Source organism: Dermacentor variabilis, chromosome 6, assembly GCF_050947875.1.
Source record: "Dermacentor variabilis isolate Ectoservices chromosome 6, ASM5094787v1, whole genome shotgun sequence".
Lineage (NCBI taxonomy): Eukaryota > Metazoa > Arthropoda > Arachnida > Ixodida > Ixodidae > Dermacentor > Dermacentor variabilis.
Window position 1 is genome coordinate 49,018,069 of NC_134573.1, and position 26,914 is coordinate 49,044,982.

The 26,914-nt window shown below is 45.0% G+C and overlaps 1 protein-coding gene across 1 annotated transcript in view; it reads right to left on the reverse strand.

Annotated features, from left to right (window-relative positions):
* Positions 1-22,226, reverse strand: part of LOC142584157 (uncharacterized) — a 60,561-nt gene extending 38,335 nt beyond the window's left edge. Inside the window, exon 1 of the mRNA XM_075694325.1 lies at positions 22,090-22,226. Within this exon, the coding sequence (XP_075550440.1) occupies positions 22,090-22,212 (123 nt within the window). The 5' untranslated portion in view covers positions 22,213-22,226. The remainder of the gene's footprint in view (positions 1-22,089) is intronic.
* Positions 22,227-26,914: the final 4,688 nt, after the last annotated feature.

A 26,914-nucleotide genomic window follows, 5' to 3' on the forward strand; every position in this document is an offset into this window, starting at 1 on the left:
CGAGTAGTAGGCGGTGCCAGGCTTGCGTAGAACATCCATTGAGTCCCTACGGATGTTCTTCCGGTACACGTACTGCGAGGAAGTTGGCTGCGAAGGCCAGTAGGTGTAATCGGGCTGTTGGCCTTTCCGGGGGAATGTCGCACATTGCTCAGGGAAATCCCGTTTGTCGGCGACGCCGCATAGGGCATAACCGGGCGATGTGTCCACGAACACTGCACTGGTACCACTAGGGGCGTTCGCGCGGCCTACTAAACGTCGCGGTACTCTTAGTGTACTCGGCACACTCTCCGCCACTCTGGGACGAAAGGAGGCGATAGGCTGTTGCAGCTGTAACTCTCACGGGCTGCATGAGGCGGCTCGACCTTGGCGGCCATTGCTAGTGGAGCCCTCAGTTGGAGTAGCTGCGTTCGTCGAACTATTCAGCATTCATAGTTGTGCATGGTATATCCCACTGTGTTTCTCTAGCTTGCACAGGAACAAAAAACTTCCAACATAGTTCCTCGCGTACAATGACACGAATAGTGGAGGAAAGGTCAGCAGGTAGTGAATGAGGGAATCCTTCAACGGTGGCTACCATCGGGACGTTGGCCAGACGTCAAAACTTCGGAGCGATGCGAAGTGTTCAAGGGACCTCCGTGGTTCGACAGTGATTAATCATGTTACTCAATTATTGCAGACTCTCCTTGCCCATGAGTTGCGTTCCTAACTAGAAGGGCAACAGAAATGACATAATCTATGTGAGACGGGTGACGTCCGCCATTTTATTCCAACTTCTTCCTTCTCACCTCTCCCCTAGCCCATTTCTTCGTCTTCTTTCATGCGTCCAGCGCAGACCGCTTCACTCTTCGGGATTTCTTTTAATTAGACCGCCTGGGGTAATATTTGAATATGTTTCCGACAGCGGCGCACTCTGTCTGGCTCGAGGCTCCGGCGTACCAGACATTCTTCAATATTCCATGCTGGCATGCAGTCTTAACTTGCACTGGTCCGCAAAATTTTGAATTCGAAGGCACAGCTCCTTTCCTTACAAGGACATAGTCTCCAGGCTGTATGTCCGGTATCTCGCTACTGTGCCTTTTATCAAAATTTTGCTTCGTGCGGCGCTTGTAGACCTCCTGTTCTTTGACAGTTTTCCTTACTTGCGCGAGTTTGAGGTTCTCTAGGAGGCCTAGGTCACGATATGCAGGAAGTATTGGCGCTGTATCCGAAGTTGCAAAATGAGGGCTGCAGTCTAAACCAGTGGTGTAAGATCTGTTGTGATGTTTCGCAGCGGCCTCGAGACAGCACTTCCAACCACCGGCAAAGTCTGGATAAATCTTCAGATACTGTTTGATGTCTCGTATGGCACGTTTCGCTAGGCCGTTTGCTGCCGGGTCGTATAGAGAAGATTACTTTATCATTATGCCGTACTCCTGTGCCCACTTTGACAATTTGGCACTCCGGAAAGCCGGCCCGTTGTCGCAGACGAGCGTCTTTGTGTGTTTGAAACATTCAGCTTTGAGGAGATCTATTACGCTGTTTGCGTCTTCTTTGCCAGCTTTAGCCGCAATCGTCCTTGTGCTCCTATTTAAGGAGAGCAAGAAAGCTTGCGTTCGCTTGACTCCTTCCCCCTTCTTTTTGAGCTCCGCGAAGTCCAAATGAATTACTTCGAATGGGATGCTTGAATATTCATGGTTTGTCATAACGTCTGTCGATTGCTTGAATTTAACTTTGCTCACCTGGCAGAGGTGGCATGTGCTTTTGTAATGGCTGATGTCGTTTTTCATGCCCGGCCATGTGGATCTCATGAGCATTTTCTTATAAGTGCACCAGAAGCCATCATGTCCACCAGACCAAGGGGTGTCGTGGTATAGAAGAAGAATCCTTGGAATCATAGTTGGTGGTACGTGATACCTTCTACTGATAAACTGGAGCTCTTCTGTACCTTCCCATAGCTTAATATGATTGATTGCCTCTGGATTCTTGCTTGATTCCTTTACAAGGGATCTTGATAGTGTGTCAGCGTCACTGAGGAGTGGGCCAGGACGGTGCGAAATTACAAAATCAAATTGTTGCAGATAGTTCACCCATCTAGCAATGCAGCCTCTTGGCTGGGCCATGCTCAGACGTTGAGTCAGGGCTTGATGGTCAGTGAAAAGTATGAATTTGGCACCTTCCAGGTAAGTACGAAAGGTCTGCTCAGCTTTTAAAGCGGCCAGAGCTTCCTTTTTTGTGGTAGAGTAATTGATTTCGGCGGGTTTCAGGGTAAAGCTGTAGTACCCCCCAACGTAGTGTTTGGTTTGATCAGCTTGTTTGAAGGGCTTCTGGTATAAAACTGCACCGGTAGCATAATGTGATGCGTCTGTGTTCAGCGCGAAAGGCAGAGAAAAATTCGGTATTCGCAAGATGAGGTCCGACGATATTAGTTTTACAAGCTCATAACAGACAGCTTCGCACTTCTCGTCCCATTGAAAAGGCACGTCTTTCTGAGTTAAACGTGTGAGGCACCTTGTCCTCAGTGCATAGTCTTTGAATAACGCCCGGAAGTGTCCTGGAAGGCCAAGAAAAACGCGCAGGCTGTACACATCATAAGGCTTTAACAGCTTGGAGATTCTCTCTACCGATTCTCGCTTAGTGCTTTTAGTGTTTCCATCAAACACCCTGCCAAAATATACTATGGTATCTTGAAAGAACGCCCTTTTCTTGAATTTGACTTTGAGTTGGGCAAGACTGAGGGCATGAAGAACTTTTGAAAGATGACTATGGTGTTCTTCCTTTGTCTTTGTCTGAGTAGATGATGATGTCGTCGATGTACACATTGCAAAATATGCCCAGGTTAGGTTTCACAATGTCCATCGTAATCTGCTCAAACCGCGCAGGAGAGTTTTTCCAACGAAATGGTAGGCGGTTGTACTCAAACAAGTCAAATGGGGTTATGAACGCGGTGTACTTGTTCGTTTCATCACTTAGTGGAATCTGCCAAAAGCCCTTGCAGAGGTCTATTCATGAAAAATAATGGCAACCACCAGGTTCGTCAATGATGTCGTCGATTCTCGGCATTAGATAAGGTATCAATTCAGTTTGACGATTGAAAGCTCGGTAGTCTGTGCAGAGGTAGAATGTCCGTCTTCTTTTGGTGCAATAGTTAAAGGAGAAGCAAATGGGGATACAGAAGGCTAGGTGATACCTGCGTCTAACATTTCTTGCAACTCCTTTTTCAGCCACACCTTTTTATCTCTGGACATTATATAGGGGGATCTACGAACCACTGTTTTATGTGCGTGTTCAAAAGAGACGACATGTGATTTGATTGCTGGAGGGTAGCTACCCATGCATGTAAGCTCTGGGTAATTAGTCTTGATGTCTTCCTGTTGAAAAATTAGCCTTGATACACTAGGTTCTTCACCAGGATCTTCTGTTCTTATCGTGTCTTCGGCCATTACCTTGTAATCCCGCAAGAGGTTTATCTTAAGTTCTTTGATGTCTGGACGGGAGAAAAGAAAATTGTAGGTGACATTGGGGATTGCCAATACGTCACTGGTAATAGCATGTTTTTGAAATTCAATAGCCAGGGTTACCCATTCCCTGCGCATGGTCACTGACCCATCGTAGGCTTGGACAGGCAATGTTCTACCAGTGCGCAGACGACTGGCATCCATTCGAGTTTTGTTGAGAATTGATACCGAAGCTCCACTGTCCACGAGAGCCTTCAGTTCAATGCCATCTATCTTAATGGGCGCGTACAATAAGATTGACGGCCCCAAATACACTTTCTCACTGAAGCTCTTTTTCTGGGGCTCGCGATGCATGGTAGACATATTATGTGGAAGTAGGTTGCCGTGAACTGCGGTAATTGGTTCTTCACCATCACCACAGTCATGATTTACGCTTCCCAGGGATTTGTTTATGAAGCTGCCTTAACATTCAGTTGAAGCCAACGACTCTAGATGCTCACTCAGCTTACGAGAATCGAGTTGCTCTGTTCTACCACCTGGCTGTCTTCTCGATGTTATTCTTGGCACTGAGGTCTGTAGAAAGTTCTGAATGTCATCAAATGTTCTTGGACGTTTGAGCTGGACATTACTACGGATCTCGATACAAAACCCTTGCGCTATCACTACAAGCTACAACAGCAGAAGGCGACAGCTTCAGTTCTGCATAATACTATAGGCGACGCTTATCAAGCAGAGAGCCACCTGTACAACTGAACCGTAGTGCCGCATCCCATCTTTCTCCTGCGTTGCCTTCGAAAGCCGCTAAAAAGTTGCTCTTCCACAGTTCCCAACATGTTGTTCCATGATCCATGAGTTGCGCGCCATACCATTTTCTGGCTATACCACCCAAATCTTTGTGTCGTCGGAGTGCCACTTATTCTTGTCACAGGCATACGAAAAACCACAGCCAGTAGTGTGCACTTTGCGAGTTTCCTTCAAGAACATCTGGTTCAACAATGCCTCGTGCTGATTGCTCTCGACTAAGCGCTTGGACGAAAGTTCTCATTATTTCGATCTGTTGTATAATGTGCCTTTGCAGTTCCATAACACTCAAGTCTAGGCTTACCTTCCCGGTAGGCGTTTTCTCTTTGAGGGTGCCACGTCGTATGGGTTCCAGAACGAGTTCGCTCAGTGTCTGCAGTTGTAGATTCACTGTCCCCGATCCTGTTTGCACGAGGGCTTGGCGGGTGATTGCAGCTTGTTGCAGCGCCACATTGATCAGTGCGGTAGAGCTAACTTCGAGAGGAAGGTCCGTCGCTGGCTTACCGTGCACTTGGTATCGGGTGAACACGACCGACTCCGATGACGCCTGGTCGACGCAAAACGTCGCCTGCATCGCTGGTCTTCGAAAACTGTCGGCTGCGCAAAAATGTAGCGTTCCTAACTAGAACGGCAACAGAAATGACATAATATAAGTGAGACGGGTGTCGACCGCCATTTCATTCCAACTTCTTCCTTCTCACCTCTCCCCTAGCCCGTTTCTGCGTCTTCTTTCATGCGTCCAGCGCAGACCGCTTCAATCATGTTACTCAATTATTGCAGACTCTCCTTGCCGATGAGTAAGTGATAAACAACTTCGGCAATACCTTTGAGAATATTGTCGCTACGAGAGTGTACTGCGGGCCCATTTTGTTTCGTGAATGTTCTGGGTACGTGGATGCGGGGGAAATCGTTGGGCGGGAATGACCTCAACGGCGCTTCGGGCATGTGCTCCCGCCCCGTACGTGGCGCCATACCTGACTGTCATTTCGCGCACGTGTGGCGCGCTGTTCTCACGCTCGGCTGTGTCGGGAACTGGGGGGGGGCAGAGATTGATGAGTTATGGGCAAGTTAATCGTGTGCGCAGGCTGTTTTTGCGCTATTTTTGGCCTAATAAACTCTAGCCCTTATGTGATCCTGTTGGCCTACCTAATTTGTCAGAGTAGGCCATTGGTGGAGAAGCCTGCGCCTCCAGCGAGTCCGCGGGTCTCTTCAAGGCTGTAGAAACTCATTTTAGTAAGAGTCGGAGTCGTATCAAGGGAGGAAGGAGACAGCAGTACACGGCGCAACTTCACCACGGAAAACCAGGCAAGTCAGGCAGGCCGTCGACGACGGGAATGACATCGTTTTGCATGTAAATATGTTTATATTGTAAACCTAAAGTAAACGCCGAGTTAATAAGCCTAGCTATTCAAATGATACCGCTAGTCGTCTTCGTTCCTGCGCATCTGCACTTGCCCCTGCCGGATCTCATCCCGCTTCATCGTCGTCTCCCTGGTGCGCTGATGCGTCAGAACCCTGCGACGACATGGATGAGTGGCTCAACCACTATCAGTGAGTGAACCGACCCAATGGTTGGAATGCCGCTAGCCGCCAGTTGTCGAATGCTGTGTCTAACAGCTGCCTCACTTAAATACAATAAGGTCCACCTTGTCTTCTTCCACCATGTGGGTGTACACTGACTTGCACAACTTCAGTATCTCTTCAATGTACGTTCTGCAAGTCTCCCCAGTCACTTCAGCCCCCTGCGACAACTTACGTTTCTTCTTAGTGGCTGGGCCTCCGAAGCAGTTCTTCATTTGCTCCACAAATAGTTCCCATGTTGCCAAAGTGTCTTCATGGTTCTAAAACCATAACAACGCAGTAAAGTGAAGGAACAACCGCAGGTTACACAACTGGCTAGCGGCATTCCAACCATTGGATCGGCTCACCCACTGATAGCGGCTGAGCCACTCATCCACATCGTCGCCGGGTTTCCGCGTGAAGGTTTCCGACTCCCTGCAGTGGTACATAGATACCCTCGGGGACGGTTCGTGGATGTCCCCGTTCGAGCTCATTTCTTGAGGTAGTGGTTTAAAGCCCGCCAGTCGACGGCTGCGGCGAATCTTGTACTCATGGGCTTATGGGCTCTTGTACTCACGGTATTCTTCAGCTAGCACTAGGCAGTAGCTGGCTTACTCCACACCTTCCAACACAATTGTGACGATGGTTCGCGTTTGTTTGCAAGATGAAGAATGCAAAGGTATCGCTCATCGAGTGCAGTTCTCGGCACTCTGCGCGAGCCATCTGGGCTTCGTTTTCCTTTTTATGCAAGCTCTGCATGCACCTTTCAATATTAAACTGGTGTAATGAACATAGTATGGCTCTAGACGCACAAAGGCTGTGTTTACCTTTGCGTAACTGCTGCGAAAAGACCTCTTGATCTTACGTATTGCCTTGGCTCAACGCCACTACAACAGATGACCGACTACAAATATTTGGCTTAACAATAACCAATGACCTGCCATGGAGCCGACATTTGACAACATACGTTCTGCCGCCTTTCGTGGGTTGCGCTTTCTAAAACACAAGCTTTGAAATTCTCCATCCAACATTAAGAGGAAGCTTTAGCTCAATTGCTCCTATCTAAATACATGTAAAAGGAGAATTCGTCTTTCTCGGCAACCACGGCACCAAATTTGACGAGGTTTGTTGCATTTAAAAGACAAACTTAAAATCTAGTGACTGTTGGTTTCGAATTTTTGAGTTAGATTGTCAATTTTTTGTTAAAAATTGGCAAAAAGTCGAAAATTTTCAAAAAATGAAACTATCAAGTTTACAACTCTGTAACTTAACCGCTGAAAATTATAATACAATTCTATGAATTGCATCTAATAGTACATCTAAAGCGGACAAAATTGATATGTTACACATGAATATCAAAAAATTTAATAATAAAGAAATAACTTTTGCAACACCATTGTAACCAACGTAACAAATTTACGTAAGATGTAAAATGACATATTGAATATTTCCGCTTCGAATCATCTAATGGATGCCGTTTACAGAACCGCGATGTCGGTTCTTGATGCACAGCTATGAATTTATAAACTGCGTGCTTCTATTTTTTTCAAACGGTCAAATATTTGAAAATTGTTTTAAGAAAATTCAAACCCTAAATCGAAATTCCGCTTGCAGCAGTCACTAGAATTTAACTTTCTCTTTCAAATGCGACAAATTTCATCAAAATAGGTCCAGGGGTAATCTCATAACAACGTTCTTGCGTTTTACATGTATTTGAATAGGCCGCGTCGGAGTTGGGCCCGAGCTAAAGCTTCCTCTTAAGCTGCTCAGTTACATTAGCTTAATTAGACCCAAACTAGAGTATTCTTGTGTTGTATGGGACCCCCTCACTAAATCTAACGTAAAAATTTGAAGCTCTAAAAGCGAACGTTATTAGGTTTGTTTATTCTAAAAATCAAACTACAGACTTACCGTCTGAACGCATAGCTGCTAACTACACTGAAAATCTTGAAGTACGACGAAAAAGAAACCGCCTCAACTTTCTTTACCTACTTCTTGATCATAAGTTAGCCTTTGACCTGCATACATATTCCTCTCCTTTGTCCAATAGACATATGCGACGTAATCAAGCCCATTCTTAGCCCCGTGTTTTGCTGAAACTAATGTTTTTCAGTTTTCCTTTTCCCGCGTACTGTATTAGAATGGAACCGTCTGACTGGCCTTAGCCAATTTTCTGTCACTTAGACCTTTATATGTACTGTTAATTGGTGTTATGTTTCAATTTTGTGTATTATTCTCCCATGTTATCTTTTGTGTTGTTTTTCTTGCATCTTGCACGTGTCCTGCTTTCACCGATTTTTGGTCTGCAGTATGAAATAAATAATCATAAAAAAATAAGAGCGCGGGATTCACACGTCTACTTGTTTATCTTTTTTTTTTCGGATATTGCCTTGCACCCACTAACAACTTAGTGTTACTGCATGCCTCAAGACGCGCATGCATGATTCGAACTTACTGGAATATTATCAATGGTTCTATGCGTTGTCTTTTGTCACCGAAGCTTGTGCAATATGATTTTAGATCCAACACGAACTATGTAGTACTTTCTGGAAGACACCCAGGCACCAGCAAATTCTCTGGAACGTTTGATGGCTCGTCCTTAAAAGCCAACGCCCACGACAGGCAGATCAAATTTTCGACGATCGCCGACTGTGCTTGCCGCTATGGTTGTTCTGTTAGTGTAGCCTGTTTTTTGAGGACACAAGGTCACCTAATAAAACGATAGTTTCGTCGCTCACAGTTTTATTCCTTTCGTCACCGTCATTAGTATGCAAGCAGACCCGACGAGTGGATCATCTGACGCTCGGGGCCTCTTGGTAAGCGCTAAAAGCTTTTCTCTTTTTTATATTTACACACAAGTGTTAAGCGCTCTTCAAATTTAGCAAAAAATTTATCGTGTACCTAGGCACGCTCAAGTCCGCGTGCATGCGTAAGATGCGGGAAACAAGAGGCTAGGGCAACCGAGAATTGACACTATGTCGTGCAACCTATACCGATCAGTAAAAATCCGCAAAGAGCTGACAAATTGCCTAGCCGCCTCCGGCATTATCTTACTGAGCTATGTCTGTGTCTATGTCTAGCTAGGTTGGGGCAGTGGGAAGTTCAAATCCGCCGTCTATTGCTTCATTTGTTTACCGATGGTGTATGTGCGTACGACATCCTCCAGTGCACTACATCTGCAAGCTAAGAGTGGCGCCTGACACCGGCGAGAGATGCCGAGAGTGAGTGGGGCTATACTAATCCAGGTACAAGCAAATTAGGAAGGCCCAATCAGCTTTAACAAGGGCACTCCCTCACCAGAACAGGAATTGGCCTCCCTGGTATAGTATTCGGCCACAACTTCCCTAATGAAATGATCTTGTCAATGAAATGGCCCTCAGTCCCCAGTGGCTTCGGAGCACCTGACCAAGGCGGTGGTCACACTTGCAACGCGACAGAGGGTGCTCAGAATATCTGGGTCCGGACAGGCCACCAATGAAAACTGACCCTTGCAACGTTTAACATCCGAACCCTCTCGAGTGAGGCAAGCGTAGCAGGACTCTTCGAAGAAACATCAGACATTATTTGGGATATTATCGGCTTTAGTGGAATTAGAAGACCTGTTGAGGCTTACACATTGCTGAATAACGTCCATGTCCTCTGCCATAGATGACTCCCGGATAATAAGTAATACGGGGTAGGATCCCTAATCCATAAAGACATAGCGGGCTACATTGACGAATTCTGCAGCATCAGCGAGAGGGTAGTAGTAGTTGTAATCAAACTCAATAAAAGGTACACATTAAAGATAGTACAAACCTACGCTCCAACGTCCAGTCACGACGACGAGAAAGTAGATCAGTTTTAGGAAGATGTTAAATTAACGATTAGAAAAGTGCAAAGGCGGTATACAGTAGTAATGACGGACTTCAATGCAAAAGAGGGGGAAAGGCAGGTGGGTGAACAGTCAAGTGGCATCTACGGTATCGATTCTAGAGACGCTAGAGGTGAGATGCTGGTACAATTCGGAGACAGGAATAAGCTGAGAATAATGAACACTTTTGTCAAGAAACGTAGCAACTTAAGATGAACCTGGAAAAGCCTTAATGGTGAAACAAGAAATGAAAATGATTTCGTACTTTCTGCCGATGTTCAAATAATAGGTAGGGTAAAATGTAGTTATCGTAGGTTAGTGAGGGCCAGGACCCACCTCAATTTAAACACAGAAAGAATACAATTCGTCAAGAACGAACAGGTCAACTTAGAGGCAGTAAGGGTAAAAGCATACAAATTTAGGCTGGTACTTGCAAACAACTATGCAGCCTTACAACAGAGAGATGATGATGGTGACACAGAGGTAATGAATGAAACCGTAACGAGGCTGGCTTCATAGGCAGCAATCGAAGTGGGAGGAAAGGCCCAACGGCAACCAGTAGGCAAGCTCTCCCAAGTAACAAAGGACCTAATAAAGAAAGGACAAAGAGTGAAAGTGTCCAACTCAAGAGATAACGTAGAATTCGCGCAACCATCTAAACTGATAAACAAGAGAAAAAGAAGAGACCTTCAAAACTATAACGCGAGCAAGACTAAAGAAGCCGTAATAAACAGACGCAGACTAAAATCACTGAGAAAAAAAACTTCGCATAAGACAAACTAAGATGTATGCACTGAAATATAACCAGGGTAATATTATCAGAAATCTCAAAGATATAGTAGAAGCAATGTACGAATTCTGTGCTGACCTGTACACTACGCAGAGGATTCAGGATAACTGAATTAGAAACAGAAAACAACCGGATACAGAAACTCTTTCTATAACTAGTGATGGCGTCCGAAGGGCCTTGCCAGACATGTAACGAGGAAGAGCGGCAGAAGAGGATGGAATAACAGTCGGTTTAATCAAACATGGGGGAGACATAATGCTAGGAAAACTGGTGGCTCTCTATACGAAGAGTCTATCGACTGCAAGGGTCCCAGAAAACTGGAAGAATGCAAACATTATACTAATCCACAAAAAGGGCTACGCTAAAGAACTGAAAAATTATGAGCCCATTACCTTGCTCCCAGTGTTCTATAAAATATTTGCCAAAATAATCTCCAATAGAATAAGGACAACACTGGAATTCAGTCAACCAAGTTTGCAGGCTGCCTTCAGGAAGGGTTACTTTACAATAAATCACATCCATGTAGTTGTTGCCATATCACGCTGTCATCCTGATAGCGCGCCGACTGCTAACACGTGATGCCTACGTCACCCATTCCCAAGTGTACGTATATCGCTCCCTCCCATGAATAAAGCGCTTTTCGTTACCGGATCGACAGCCTGCCGACATGGCGGCAGCGGTGCCTAGTTGAGATATCGACGACACCGCCCCCGCCTACGACGCTGCCAGTTCCATCGACTCTACTGCCGGCGCCGAAACCCCTGGGTACGTCAGACGACGCCTGGCTTGGTTGGAGAACATGGAAGAGTGAGTTCGAATGTTTGCCACTGGTACTCAATTGGCCAAGCAGCCAACCGATGTGCAGGCAGCAACATTTCTCGTAAGCATAGGCGAAGAAGGCAGGAAAGCATTCAGCACTTACAAGTTTGAGGCGGACGAGGACAGAAATGACGTCATAGTTTTGATCAAGAAATTCTTGGACTACTACAAGCCAGCAAACAACTTAACCCTCCACGAATTCCGCTTTGGTTCAAGGGACAAGAAAGAAGGCGAACCATTTAATGACTGGTTGATCGAATTGAAAATTTTAGCCAAGAACTGTGAATTTGGACTTCTAGAAGACCGCATGCTACGCAGCCGTATCGTTCTAGGTGTCCAAGACAAGCGTTTGCAGCAGAAACTGTTAGCGGAAAACCCTTCTTACCGAAAAAACAGTAGAAATTTGCCGCATTGAAGAGCAAGGATAGCAGCACTTCCGAGAGACAAGCGCAGCAACGGGCGGAGCGCACACTACGATAGTGAACTCGGTTGCGACAGAAAGGAAGTCGTGCATTAGGTGCGGCTACGAGATGCATCGTGATAGAAAGTGTCCAACAAGAGGAAAGAATTGCAGGAAGTGCGGCGCACAGAACCATTTTGCCTAGGGTTGCAAATCAGTCGTCAAGCCATCAGCCGTCAAGCGCCAGCCGTCAAGGAAAAGAGCTGCGGGAGGTACGGGCCAAAACACACGATTTTTTTTCTTGCAGGACTAGCGATAAACTGGCTTGAAGTTGATAAATGGACAGCAACAGTTTACATTGAAGGCCAACCTTTCACGTGCACACTGAACACAGGAGAAAACTGTTGCGTTATCTCCAAAAAACGAGCTGGAAAGATCACCTGCTAAGCCAAAGGAAGCCTGCAAGGTGGCTCTAACAGCGTTCTTTGGTCACAATGCTACGGCACAAGCAAAAATCAAGCTTCTGCTTTATGCAAGCAACAAAAAATGCGAAGAACAATTTTTCGTCGCCGAGCATGATGTTCCAGTCACGCTCAGCGGGGCAGTCGCAGAACGCGTGGGGTTTATATACCGCGTACCGAAAGTTGCCAGTGAAGAACTATATTCCCCAGCCCAACATTTCGCAGGTGTTTTCAGTGGGCTAGGACAACTGAAAGGCGTGGAGTACTCGATGAAGCTGAAACCCGGCAGCGCGGGAACCATCGTGCCTGCCAAGAAGGTCCCTGTGCAAGAAGAAACCGAGCAGTTTCAAGTGAATGTGCTTGACTATGTTTCAGCGTCTGAACACCGCTTGAAAACCTTGCGGAATGCTACAAACGAGGATCCGGCACTTATCATCGTTCGTGAATACGTAGAGACCGCGTGGCCGAACCACAAGCACAGAGTCCCAGAGCCGGGAAGGCCATAGTGGACCTACAGCCGAGAAGTTCACGCACAAGATGGGCTAGTCTTCCGAAGCAACAAGGCAATTATACCGAAATTGAAACGGGCAGAGATCATGCAGCTCCTTCACATGGCGCATGCTGGGGAAGATAAGATGAAAACGAGGGCCAGCAGTGTAATGTTTTGGCCAAATATGTCCGCAAATATTAAACAGTTTTGCAAGACCGGCAAGGTATGGCAAGTGCACCAGCTGCGAAACCAGAAAATGCCCCTTTTGAGCCGTCATATTCCGACCCTGCCATGGGAGTCCGTAGGTGTGGATTTGCTTCACTATGGCGGTCGGGAGTTCGCCGTCATGATTGACTTCTATTTCATTTTCTTCGAAGTCCGAGAGCTTCGCCACACCGCGTCTAATGCGATCAAGGCTTAGCGTGCAGAAGTTTTTTTGGTGCATGGGCTGCCGCAGAAGCTGTATAGTGACAATGGGCCCCCCTTCAGTAGCTCAGATTTCAGAGCTTTCTTTAAAAAATCTAGACATTGTACCTGCCACGTCAAGTCCATATCACCCACGTTCTAATGGCATCACGGAAAGAGCTGCTCAAGAGGCGAAGAAGCTGCTCAAGAAACGCACGTTTCGCACACCAGATTTTGAAATTGCTCTGCTTGAGTGGCGTAATACCCCCAGGGACCCGGTTCTGAAGTCTCCTGTGCAGAGGCTCATGAGGCGGCAGACTCGGACCCTCCTTCCGGTACCAACAATTCACCTGGAGCCCGAGGCCACACCCAGCAAGGATGTCCACGACCGTCTCCAGGCGGTCCGGCGTTGGCAAAAGATCCACTACGACCGCATCGCCAGGAACCTTTTCCCGCTAACGCCGGGACAACGCGTAACGACGCACGACGCTCTCCAGAGAACCTGGTCTCCAGCTATTGTTCTAAGGCCAGCCGCAACGCCAAGATCTACGATTGTGAAGGCCGAAGACGGCCGTGAAATCCGTCGCACAAGAGATCACCTGCGGTAGGCAGCACCTCAACCGGAGCCAGAATCAACCTCGCTGGGGCCTTCAGAAGACGACCTCCAGCATGGACAACCGCAGTTAAGCAGGAGCACAAGATTGCGTCGGGAACCCTGTCGATACCCGTTGCCAGATGAAACTTCCAGACCTTCTAATCCTTAAAGGGGAGATGTGGCCATATCGCGCTGTCATCCTGATAGCGCCCCGACTGCTAACACGTGACGTCTACGTCACCAGTTCTCAAGTGTACTTATAGCGCTCTCTCCCATGAATAAAGCGCTTTTCGTTTCCGGATCAACGGCCTGCCAACAGTCATTAACAAGGTTATCGAGCAATCCGCAGAGTGCAATAAACCTCTCTATATGGCTTGTTTAGATTGCGTAAAAGCATTTGATTCCGTAGAGATACCAGCAGTCATAGATGCATTGCATAACCAAGGTATACATACCGCTCACGCAAATACACCAGATAATTTATACAGAGATTTCAAAGCCACCTTAATTCTGCACATGAAAAGTAGGAAGATACCTATAAAGGGGTCATACAAGGAGGCACAGTCTCTCCTATGCTGTGCACTGCGTGCTTAGAAGAAGCATTCAAGCTATTAAACTGGGATGGCTTAGGAGTAAAGATCGACGGCGAATACCTCAACAACGTTCGGTTTGCCGATGACATTGTTTTATTTAGCAACAATGCAGACGAGTTACAACAAATGATTGAGGACCTTAACAGGGACAGTGTAAGAGTGGGACTCAAGGTTAATATGCAGAAGACAAAGATAATGATAAATAACCTGGCAAAGGAACAAGAGTTTAAGATCACAAGTCAGCCTTTATAGTCTGTGAAAGAGTACATTTACCTAGGTCAACTAATTGCAAGGAACCCGGACCATGAGGAGGAAATTCACAGAAGAATAAAAATAGGTTGGATTGCATACGGCAGACATCGTGAGCTCCTGAATGGGAGCTTACCATTACCATTGAAAAGAAAAGAATACAGTCAGTGCATTTTACCGGTGCTGACATAAGGCGCAGACACTTGGAGGCTGACAAAGAAGCTTGAGAACAAGTTAAGGATCGCGGAAAGAGCAATGGAACGAAGAATGCTATACATAACGTCAAAAGACAGAAAGACAGTAGTTTGGATCAGAGAGCAAACGGACATAGACGATATTCTAGTAGACATTAAGAGAAAGAAATGGCACAGAGCAGGTAATGTGATGCGCAGACTGTATAACCGTTGGACCATTAGGTTAACAGAATGGGTACCAAGAGAAGGGAAGCGCAGTAGAGGACGGTGGAATACTAGATGGAGTGACGAAATTAGGAAATTTGCGGGTGCTCTGGAATCGGTTGGCGTAGGGCAGGGGTATTTGGAGATCGCAGGGAGAGGCCTTCGTCCTGCAGCGGACATGAATAGGCTGGTGGGGATGATGATTTGTTCGTGACAATATATTAGGATAAATGAGGAAATTAATTACCCTAACTTTTATAAAGTACGGTCGGCACATTTTTTATCGGATAAGAAGCACACAAATGTTAATTCAACATATTGAAAGACTTTAGCCTACTTAATTATTCAGTAACTTCATACGATAATGGAATAACAAACTGTGGCAAAGACGGGGCATTAGACCTAAGCCTACGTGCACATGCATCCATAACTTCTGTTTTAAACAGGTAGTAAAAAAATTGTAACCATAGATCATAAATAACAACAGCCGATGTTACTAGCTTTAATTACATTGTAGTAAAACATGAAGAATCTGCGCAACCCATGTGGATCCAAGTTTTAAATTATGTTCAAGCCCTTCCTTAAGAAATTTTTGCGTAGCTCGGTTTCTTCTCGCACTTCGCATAAGCTACAATATGCCTTCGTTTCCTTCGAACTGTGGCAATTTCATTTTTTGCAAAACAGTGCGGAGTATATTACGAATTAGGTAAAACACATTCGCAAGTAGGTCCGGTACAAACATAGGCAAAATATATTAAAAAATTAAGTATGAGGTGTTATGTGCCAAAACCACAATCGAATCATGAGGCACGCGTAGTGGGGGACTCCGGAAGCTTGAACCAGTCTGGTTTCATTAATGTGCACCTAAATCGAAATACACGGGTGCTTTCGCATTTCGCCCTATCCAGCAAAGGTCGTAATAAAGAAGTAAACTCTACATTTTTCATACAGATCTGCCGCAACATGCAGCCCGCCTCCCTCCACCAAATATAAACAACGCGCCTCACTTGGTTCACCGTAGACACCGGGGAAACGTAATTCGTGAACGCCGAACGCATGAAAATCAGTGGAAACTTGCATTCAGAAATTTCTTCCAAAGCTCACGATTAGGCTACAGACGTCTCTACACAATATCCACGAAATGTGAACGCCCGCCAAGTAGCCTTCCTTTAGTACACGAATAAACTTCGCGGCTGACGGACGTATAATGCTTTAGAGTGCATCTGAATAATCGAAATTTCTACGAAGTGCAATTATAACAAACGCCCGTCAAATTGTACTAATTGGTCGCATGTAATATTCCTCCAATTCCATCAAAATGTAAAATTTTTGCAACGTTGTCTTTTTTTTTACCTTCGGAAAACTTCTTATGCGACTAGTAAAATGCGCTTTGGATTTTGAAACTACTTTCTACAATTATTGCAAATGGACTGCAAAGTTTCAACTTCGATTCTGTATAGCAAACAGCATGCGCCCCATTTTAAATAACCATAGACGAGGTACGTTTTTTGCTGTACCAACAAAACCGATGAAACGTACTACGCGTCTTCCACAACGCGTGAAAATGTAAGATTGATTTCTTTTAAAACACCACATAACATAGTCTACACGACCAAGTTCGCTTGAAACAAAAGTGCTGCCACCTTTTGTTGTCCAAAGGAAGCGTTGGTGCTTCGAGAGCGTTTCACTGGCAGGAAACTAGAGTTTATAAATGTTACATTAGTTTCTTCCCGAGAAATATCGTCGCGGGTGAAGAAAACGAACACCGGCCAAAATCAACGACTTTGCTCACACAGCTGAAATGTGTCCTGTTCTGTTTGAGCGCTCGCCTTCCTAGCAAAGAGGCTAACGTAGAAGAAAGAATCAACAGAAGAAAGCTGTGACTAAATAAACGATATGCGCCTGATAGGTCACATGCATGCCAGAAAAAGAAGCCCACGCACAATTGACGTAGTGGATGGTTGTAGAGTGACGTGCTCAAAAAAGTGGAGACTTTAAGCTTCGCCTTCAAGAGAACGCTTTATCTCGGGTCGAACTCCGATGCCACCTATTCAAATACATGTAAAACGTAAAAACGCCTGACAAACTGACAAACTCCTGACAAACTCCTAGACCGATATTAACTAAACTTGGTGCGTTTGAGAGACAAAGTGCAATTCTAATAAACGAGAGGAAAGGGGGTTAACCGAGGGGCCCGATTTTTATTAGTCGTATCATAAGAAGCCAACAAACACTGACACCAAGGACAACATATGGGAAATCACTTGTGCTTAATAATCGAAATAGTGAAATCATAAATCAATGAGCACAAAAGTAGATAAAAAAAACAACTTGCCGCAGGTGGGGAACGATTCCACAACCTTCTCAATTCACGTGCGACGATTTACCAATTGTGCTACCGCGGCGCCGTTTCCCCGCCCCTTTCTTGGTTATTCTTGTTTTGTTGTAGAACCCTGGGAGTGTTAAGCAGCGCCACCACCCAAGGACCGTGGCGGCGGACGTGGAACATCCTCTTTGTCCCAGGCGTCACGACAACGTGATCTTTTTGGGTGAAGGCGACCGGTCAATAAACCCACACATGGTACCTGAAGGCATGAATGTTGGCGGATTCGAGACCCTCGTTATGTAATAAATGAGAAGAAAGGGGGTTAACCAAGGGGCCCGAATTTTATTATTCATATCATAAGAAGCCAACCAACGCTGACACCAAGGACAATATATGGGGAATTACTTGTGCTTTATAAACAAAAGAGTGAAATGATAAATGAATGGAAATGAAAGTGGATGAAAAAAAAACGTGCCGTAGATGGGGAACGCTCCCACAACCTTCGCATTTCGCGTGCGCTGCTCTACCGATTGAGCTACCGCGGCGCCGTTTCCCCGCCCACTTCCTTGGGTGTTTGTTTACTTGTAGAACCCTGGGAGTATTAGCCAGCGCCACCATTCACAGACCTTGGCGGTGGACGTGGAACAGTCTTTCTGCCGCAGGCGTCACAAGAACGTGATCTCCCCTATGTTGTCCTTGGTTGGAGTGTTTGTTGGCATCTTATGATATGACTCATAAAAATGGGGCCTCTCAGCTAGCCACCTTTATTCTTGCTTATTACATAATGAGGGCATCGAATCTGGCAACATTGATGCCTTCAGGTAGCATGTTGGGTTTATTTACCGGTTGCCTTTACTTAAAGAGATCACGTTCTCGTGACGCCTGCGGCAGAAAGCATCGCACACGAAATGCGAAGGTTGTGGCATGGTTCCCCACCTGCGGCAAGTTGTTTTTTCATCCACTTTTTTTCCATTAATTTATCGTTTCTTAATTTCGTTTATTAGGGGCAAGTTATTGCCCCTATGTTGTCCTTGGTGTAAGTATTTCTTGGCTTATGAAAGTGCAATTCTGGTGACTCTTGGAAGCGGGATTTCGTTTTAGGGCCTGGAATTTCTTTAAAAAAAGTTTAAAAATTCGCAAGTTAAAAACATAGATGCAGGAAGTTTATAAATGAATAGCTCTTCATGTAGAACAGACATCACGGTTCTGTAAACGGCACCCATCAGCAGCAGAAGCTTGATGTGGGCGAGTTGGTTTTGCATACTGGAAGAAAAGAGCACTACGAAAACGCGGACTAAAACAGGAACATGTACGACGGACAAGGCTTGTCCGTCGTACATGTTCCTGTTTTAGCCCGCGTCTTCGCAGCGCTCTTTTCTTCAGGCATCCATCAGAGAATTGAAAGCGTAGCAATTGATTTGTCAATTTATATCTTACGTGAATTCGTTACGTTGTGCACCAGGGTTCTGCATAAGCTGCACTGCCATGTTGCTGAATTTTTCAGATTCATGTTTAACATACCACTTCATTCCGCTTTTGATGTACTATCACATGCCATTCACAGAATTGTGACGTCATGGGCGCTATAACGTAAAATTGTTCCAAACTTTTATATTCCAATTCAGCAATCAGCCCTCCGCGAATGGTGAAAAACTTTTTGGACAACCCCCACTTTAGCTGTCTGTCACGCTACTTGACAAAAACCGCAATAGCTCCCCATCTCAAATGACATGTACACAATGATTATGCAAGATTGAACTGAAGAAAAGAAAAATAGTTATTTCTAATTCGACAATGTCGATGCATATTTGCATATCGACATTGTCAAGTTCTTATCTTTTTTGATGGTCATATTGCACCGGGTAAAAACTATTGTAAAACTTTTTGGACCACCCCCACTTTACCTGTCTGTCACGCTACTTGACAAAAACCGCAATAGCTCCCCATCTCATATGACATGTACATGCTGATTATGCAAGATTGAACTGAAGAAAGAAAAATAGTTATTTCTAATTTGACGCCTTTTCACTTTTAGCCCTCGACTATTGATCAAACGTTTTCGGGCTGCACCCACTTCATCCGGATGCATATTTACATATCGACATTGTCAAGTTCTTATCTTTTTTGATGGTCATATTGCACCGGGTAAAGACTATTGAAAAACTTTTTGGACCACCCCCACATTACCTGTCTGTCACGCTACTTGACAAAAACCGCAATAGCTCCCCATCTCATATGACATGTACACACTGATTATGCAAGATTGAACTGAAGAAAAGAAAAATAGTTATTTCTAATTCGACGCCTTTTCACTGTTAGCCCTCGACTATTGAGCAAACATTTTCGGGCTGCACCCACTTCATCCGCCTCTCACGCGACGTCACCAAACCGCAAAAAGTAATCGCGTCAAAGTGACCAGTAAGCGTTAAAGGTGCCAGTGCCTGAACAAAACTGCATTCTTTTCTGAATAGCTGCAGGCTGCCCCGTTCTGGAAGGAATAGTAAGATGGCGGCCGCCGTTTGCTCAGGCACTGGCTACTTGCACCTGCGAGAGAGCATGGGTTCATTTGCGTATAATAAAGCTTTTTTACGTGGCCGTGTAATGTTTTGGAGCACCTTCGGCACGTTTACGACCCCGTTCTGCCAACTCTTCTTTGCTGGAGGTCCGTTTTAGCGTCATCCGCAAGCTTCCGTTGCATGTCGCGCGATTTCCGACCAGCCACGGCAAGGGAAAGCGGATCAGCAGTCGCCGACACCACCCTCTTCATTCGGTTATCCATTTTCAGTGCAGTGGCTCGGCCCCGTCGAATCCCTCTCCACCTGAGCGTGCTCCTCGCCACTTGTCAACCAATTAGATCAGACAAGCCGCTCAGTGTAGGCAATGCTATTCATTTTTCAAGCAAACAATTGTGACCTCCTTTAAACGAGGAGACCGTTTGATTGGCCTGTTCAGACAACCTGCGGGTGACCGTCCGATGCTTGTGTCGGTGGTTACGCAAATTTGACATCGAGAGAATGGAATAAAACGTACTGGAATAGTTTTACGTCATAGAGCCCCATTTTTTTCTTGCTTAGTTAGAGTCGTAAACTTGATAGATCTGTTCTCTGAGAATTTGTTATTTTTGCTAATTTTTAATGACAAATTGAAGACCTGCATCAATAAGTCGAAACCAACAGTCAATATATTTTAAGTTTTTTTTTTCACTTGTAAATGCAACAAAACACGTCAAATTTGGTGCAATGGTTACCGAGAAAAACGAATTGTTCTTTTACATGTATTCAGATAGGAGACCCCGAGCTAAGGTTTCCTCTTAAGGATGTAACGCGATTGCATTGAATGTCTCCGCAGAGGCTGCAGCTTGTGTAGCCGTAATGTCTACGGGGCAACGCTGGTGGCGAACGCTGTGCCCGAAGGCGAGCTCTCTGGTAGAAACGCGGCCTCTTCCGTGAGCCAATTCCGGAGGTAGTGCACAGCCCCGCCAAAAAAAAGTTACATCGTTTTCAAGTTTCTCGTGTTGTTTCGCACTTTTGTTATTTGAGTCTGAAAATATTTAAAATAAAACGCATGCGCTGCCGCTGATTATTGACATTTCTTTATGCAGTGTTATTCCGAAAATGCCGAGGACTAGGTTTCTCAAGAATATAAGACAAGGCTTGAGCAGCTTACGTGGTCGATTGGTCTGGCAATATAACCCGTACATGCCGTATGTGATATAGGAAAATGTTACATCTACATATACCTAAATATATACGGAAATTTCTGCTCACGGAAAATACGCCAATGACGACGCTGCATTTTCTGTGACACGGGGCTATCGCCTTACAGTTAAAAGAATGTCACTCAGGAGATGAGTCACAGCCTGAGAAGTAACAGTAGTACGCTATATATCTAAATGATTTTCTGCACCCTGAGCAGACGTGAGATGGCATGTCTACACTCTCAAGCAGAGCACTTGCTCTCAAAATGTCCTGTTTTGTTGCTGCAGTTCGGTCACTTTTTTATGTGTGTGATAATGCACTAATGTTGCGTGTAACTTTTCTAAGGGAAGATTCGCTTTACAGTGTCAATGCTGTGCGCAGTCAAGAAGCCTGCTCAGATCATCATACAGAATATGTATTACACTCTGGAGATGGAAAGGGATGCGTCTGTAAAATTGAGCAATTTTAACGGGCGAAATAGACTACATGTAGAATGGTCACATTCGATTATTCCGTGTTTTACAACTAATGGAATCCCAAACGTTAAACGATGTCATGTATTGTCACTCTCATTATTTACACAATACTACAGGCAGCAATGCTGCCCAAGCAGGAGAGGGTTTACAAAAGATGCTTCTTCAACAGTTTTTCAAATGAAACATAAGATGTGCATTCAACAACACGTTCCGGTGTGTGATTCCATTCTTCGCTCGTAAGTGGAAAAATATTCTTGAAAGATTCTAGTGCAGGCAAAGTATGACTGGACTACTTTAGAATGAAAAATACGCGATCGCCTGTGTGGAGCATGAGTAATATATGTGGCATTTGCTAAATCTGTTTGGTTATGAAACAGCGAGTAAAAATATTTCAGCCAGGCGATTTTACGGCGCACGTGGAGCGGATCCAGTCCAAGTTGGCCTAACATGCCAGGAATTGATGATGATGTTTTGTAATCGGAGCAGATAAACCGTGCAGCCAGACGCTCAATTCGTGCAGTTTATCAATTTCCTTATTAATGAACAGGTCCCATACATGAAAGCAAACTCTAAGATCGGCTGAACTTCACTGCGAAAGCCAGTTTGAGACCTCCTTCATTGCTATGTTTATTTACGACATGGGCAATAGACACTCGTGCATAGAACGGCCTTCTAATATCTTGTGGCATAAACGTACTGTTATTCTCAAATAAAGGTATGCAGAGATCCAAAATTACTCACTTTCCAAAAGAAATATTCTTCGCTACTGAGAGCGCCTTCAACGAAAGACAGACACACGGCTGCGGCCAAAGCACATTTCCAATCTACAATCCGTGCCATTGCGAGCAAGATTGCAAAAAGCATGCGCGAGCATGACATGCCTACCTTGCTTTTATTGCCGAGAGAGAAGTAATATTGTCTAGCATATCAGCCAAAGTCAGGCCCGTCTATTGTGGCTTGAAAATTGCAGCAAAAAAGCAGAGAAATATGTTACAACAGCGAAATCACACGAGCAATCGCACCATTTCATTATGTCAGTAACTTGTTTCTTTTTCATTGTGGCTCTCCAGCTTCATCATTGCACCGTAGTTCTTTATTATGGCTCTGCATGCCCAACTGTGCGATGCCGTGATGTAGAGAAAGAGCTCCCCTTGTCAAGGTACTAAGGTTTTAGTGAACGCCTTTCTTTATTTCCCGTAAAAGAAAATAAAGAAAATTGAATTGAAAGTTTTGTAACAAGAATGTTCATACAGTATTCGGAACAAAACAGTAACCAAAGGTCGACAATACCACACCTGCAGTGGTAAAAGTGTTAAAAAAGTTTGCATCACCGTCTTACATGAGTGTTTCCCAAGATTGTACGCGTCTGATGCGTGCAAAGCATGCGGACACAGAGCAACAATACGACACGTGCTTTGATAACGTGCGATCGGTTGTATATTAAAAACAATGAAAACGACGAGAATTGTAATGTGTTTGACGCTGACCGCACGCAATAGGTGCGGGAAAGGCTGCCAACGTTTACACTTCGCAGTTTGAGTAAATATGATGTGCTGCTATTGTAGATTTACTGGATGCATATTTGCATATCGACATTGTCAAGTTCTTATCTTTTTTGATGGTAATATTGCACCGGGTAAAGACTATTATAAAGAAATCGCTTGGCTCAAGACCTACGTAAAGCGTGCATGTATCGAAAGTTTCTACAGTATTGTTGCGGATTCTACATCGAATGAATTAAAATGAGGTTCTGTGCTCGACGGGAATGGTTGTACACATTTCCAAACTTACTGGCAAGTAAAACTCATGCATGAGTAGCCCTAGCAATGTACGCGGAGGTGACATTCTGACAACACATGTTCACCGCTATTTTGGCACTTGCTTTTCTAGCATAAGTTTGCCAGTTGAAGTTGCGTGGGTGTTACATGGCGCGCTTTCGATCGTTGCTGGTGCCTCTGCGCAAGCTGGAGGAAGGAGTCAGAAGTGGTAGAGAATTTGCAAAGAATGCCTTGCAATTCCCACGCGTGTGAGCAATTCGGTTCGCTTCACCTATTCATAGAGGCTACTAACTGGCGCTAGGAAGCACTGACCGATCTATAAAAATGACCACAACAGCGAGGTAACACCAACGGACACAGCAGGTTCAAAGACGCGCATGATACCGCTTCGCTGCCAACTGACCAGGCGGCTAAATGCCGATTCGGCCAGCATTACCGTCTGCGGTGCAGTTGTGAGCTTCGCTTTCCAGCAAGGAGGATGTTTTAAGCGCATGTGATCACGCTCTGCGAACAGAGTCTCGAGCGGCGAGTTCAGTCAGAAGTGCAAGTTTGGCTCCATAAGAGAGTCAATACAGTAATTCTAAACACTGCTAGAGGCTGCTGGACAGCGCTTACGTGGACGGAGAAAAAAAGAGTTAAATGGTGACCTGCTTCCAGCTGGCGTGGCACTCTTTGAAAGCTCAAGTAGAGACAATTCCAGTCGTTTGCAGTTACCCACAATGGTGCAGCTATATGACGCGTGCGCCTTCAGTGTATCCCAATGCGGACCATGTTACGACCCTAAACAGCGAGAAGCGGTGCTACTTACCAGAGAGGCTGACCGAAGCTCGTCGTGTCACGACCAAGACGGATCCTCTTTAATGCGCCGTCGTGAAATATGCACGCACCCAGAATTATCACATGATTTTCTGAGAGCTGTGTAAAGGAAATGAAAGCATTGCACTTATCTCAGCGCGCGTCAGTGGCACAGGCGCGTACAGTGCTCATCAAGATGACGTCACTCTACTGAGGCACCCTAACCCCTGCGCTAGCGCTCGCTCCCATCGCGCAAATGCACGTTTAGCGCAACACGTCTCAGCTAGCGCTAATTGTGCAGGCTTTTGTCTTTTGTCTTGTAATATTCTCAGAGCAATTAGCTTCACTGTTTTCGCGCAGTACTTCTGTAATTGATATGTCCTTCGGAGAGGTCGCAGAAAAACTCTTAATTGCGCCGCAACAGTCTCAACTTCTAAAAAATTCTACGTTTTACGAGCAATAATTTTTGACAAAAGAAGCACAATTAAGAAATACTTTTGAGAAACACAAGGCCTCTAACGCCTTGTATCCGTCTTCGCGACACTGCGACACTGTTGTATAGCATGTCAACTCTTGGCTTAACCTGCACTGGCGGCCATTCATTTAAATGTCATCAGGGAGTAGCGTGTAACGCCTGTGCTCCGTCACCCGGAAGTACCAACAATCATAACCCGTTGTTTCAATTGGTAAAACGCTACATAACAGTGGCATATACTACAAGAACCCTCAATTTATGGAACTTATGAACGAAATGGTTAACTTCTTTGAAGAAAGATGGCTACGCGCCGTTGTTGTTCAGTGGCTATGGTGTTGGGCTGCTGAGCACGAGCTCGCGGGATTGAATCCCGGCCACGGCGGCCGCATTTCGTTAGAGGCTAAATGAGAAAACACCCATGTACTTAGATTTAGGTGCACGTGAAAGAATCCCAGGTGGTCTAAATCTTCGGAGTCTTCCACTACGGCGCGCCTCATATTCAGAAAGTGGTTTTGGCATGTAAAACCCCATAATTTAAAGAAAAAAGGCTGTGCAGCATTTCCCTCTGATTAACACTGATAAAGTGCTCTACCTCGTTGTAACACAGTGTCTGTAAGAGGTCTAATTGGCCCATAAACCCAAAACAATGTCCATGATAGGTGGCTAGCACAGGTCCTTGTGAGTTTTTTTTCGCCTAAACCAGGTCAATCACGCAAATGTTTTAACGGCACGAATGAACAAGCTGCATATTACTCGCTTAGGCTATCAAAAATTATCTTAGGGAATAAATTCTCTTTTATTTATTGATAATTTGTTCTGAGAAAGCGCTAAAATAAATGAGTACTTTGTTCTTAGTCACCTGAAAATTTGGCGATCTTCACAAATGAAAGTTCGGCTATTATCCCTGTATTGATTTTGTGTATAAACGTGCAGCAGTTTCAGTGTTTCTAAAGAAAAAGCATTTTCCGAATTGATGCTGATGAATTTGGTGTTTTGTGGCGCAAGGGCTAAGTATGAGCAACTAGCGCCAGGCCACAGGCAATGAGTCGACAATTGAGTCATTAATTTTGTAATTGGTCGTGATATGGATGTAGAAGAGCCTAAAGAAACACTGGCTGTGAAGTCCATGAAATGTATATGTCATAATATTGCGGCATTTCCCAATGAAGTGTACTCTAACACACAAGAAATACATTGAGAAGGGAGGAGAAAACAAACTACAGTATATAAATGAAAATTAAAAAAAAACACTACTGCTCTTCAAGGGCACTTCAAACGCAAAGGCCTGCAAGCATATGCGTTTAAATGCGATCCTATGGCAGCAGCAGCCCATTTCCACAGGTTGCACAACGAATGTCTAGTGCTTATGACTTTGAATAGAACCAAATCATTTATAATGTTTACAACTTTATGGCTATGGAAAAATGGCCCTAGTCTAAGGAACATTGCCGGCTAACGAGGAATATGCTCTCTGTAAGATGAAGGGAAGTACTTTCTGCGCGAAATTTCTACTTCCTGACATTGAAGCATGACATGAACGGTGAGCCTCTCACCACGTCAGCCACATGTTTGAGGCTCATCAGCAGTCATCAGATAATTGTGAGTACCATACGCATGCCCTACTCATCGACAGATAGAGACATCAATGGGTCGCGTTTTCATTGTGGAGGTACAAATGCCTAAGTCTGGTTGTATTACGCGGAGGTTATTTTCTGTTTCGGCATCCCACAAGCGTTGTCAATGGTTATTCAGTTTCTTACGTAAAAAATATCTGAGATCTTCGGCAGAGACAGCCACGGTAGAAATAACAGGTTGCGATGCCAATGATGTACCATTTCACCGGCAAGCATATTACACTCTATTTGTCTATTCCCAGGAACCCAGTATACTATCACATGCCGATGAGATGAATAAATAGTGCACGATGGGAATCATCATCATCATCAGCCTGGTTACGCTTACTGCAGGGCAAAGGCCTCTCCCATACTTCACCACCTACCCCGGTCATGTACTAATTGTGGCCATGTCGTCCCTGCAAACGTCTTAATCTCATCCACCCACATAACTTTCTGCCGCCCCCTGCTACGCTTCCCTTCCCTTGCAATCCGGTGCGTAACCCTTAATTACCATCGGTTATCTTCCCTCCTCATTATATGTCCTGCCCACGCCCTCATTTCTTTTTCCTGATTTCACCTAAGATGTCATTAATTCGAGTTTGTTCCCTCACACAATCTGCTCTTTTCTTATTCCTTAACCTTACACCTATCAGTATTCTTTCCATAGCTCGTTGCGTCATCCTCAATTTAAGTAGAACCCTTCTCGTAAGCCTCCAGGTTTCTTCCCCGTACGTGAGTACTGGTAAGACACAGCTGTTATACACTTTTCTCTTGAGTTATAATGGCAACCTGCTGTTCATGATCTGAGAATGGCGGCCAAACGCACCCCAGCCTGTTCTTATCCTTCTGATTATTTCAGTCTCATGATCCGGATCCGTGGTCACTACCTGCCCTAAGTAGAT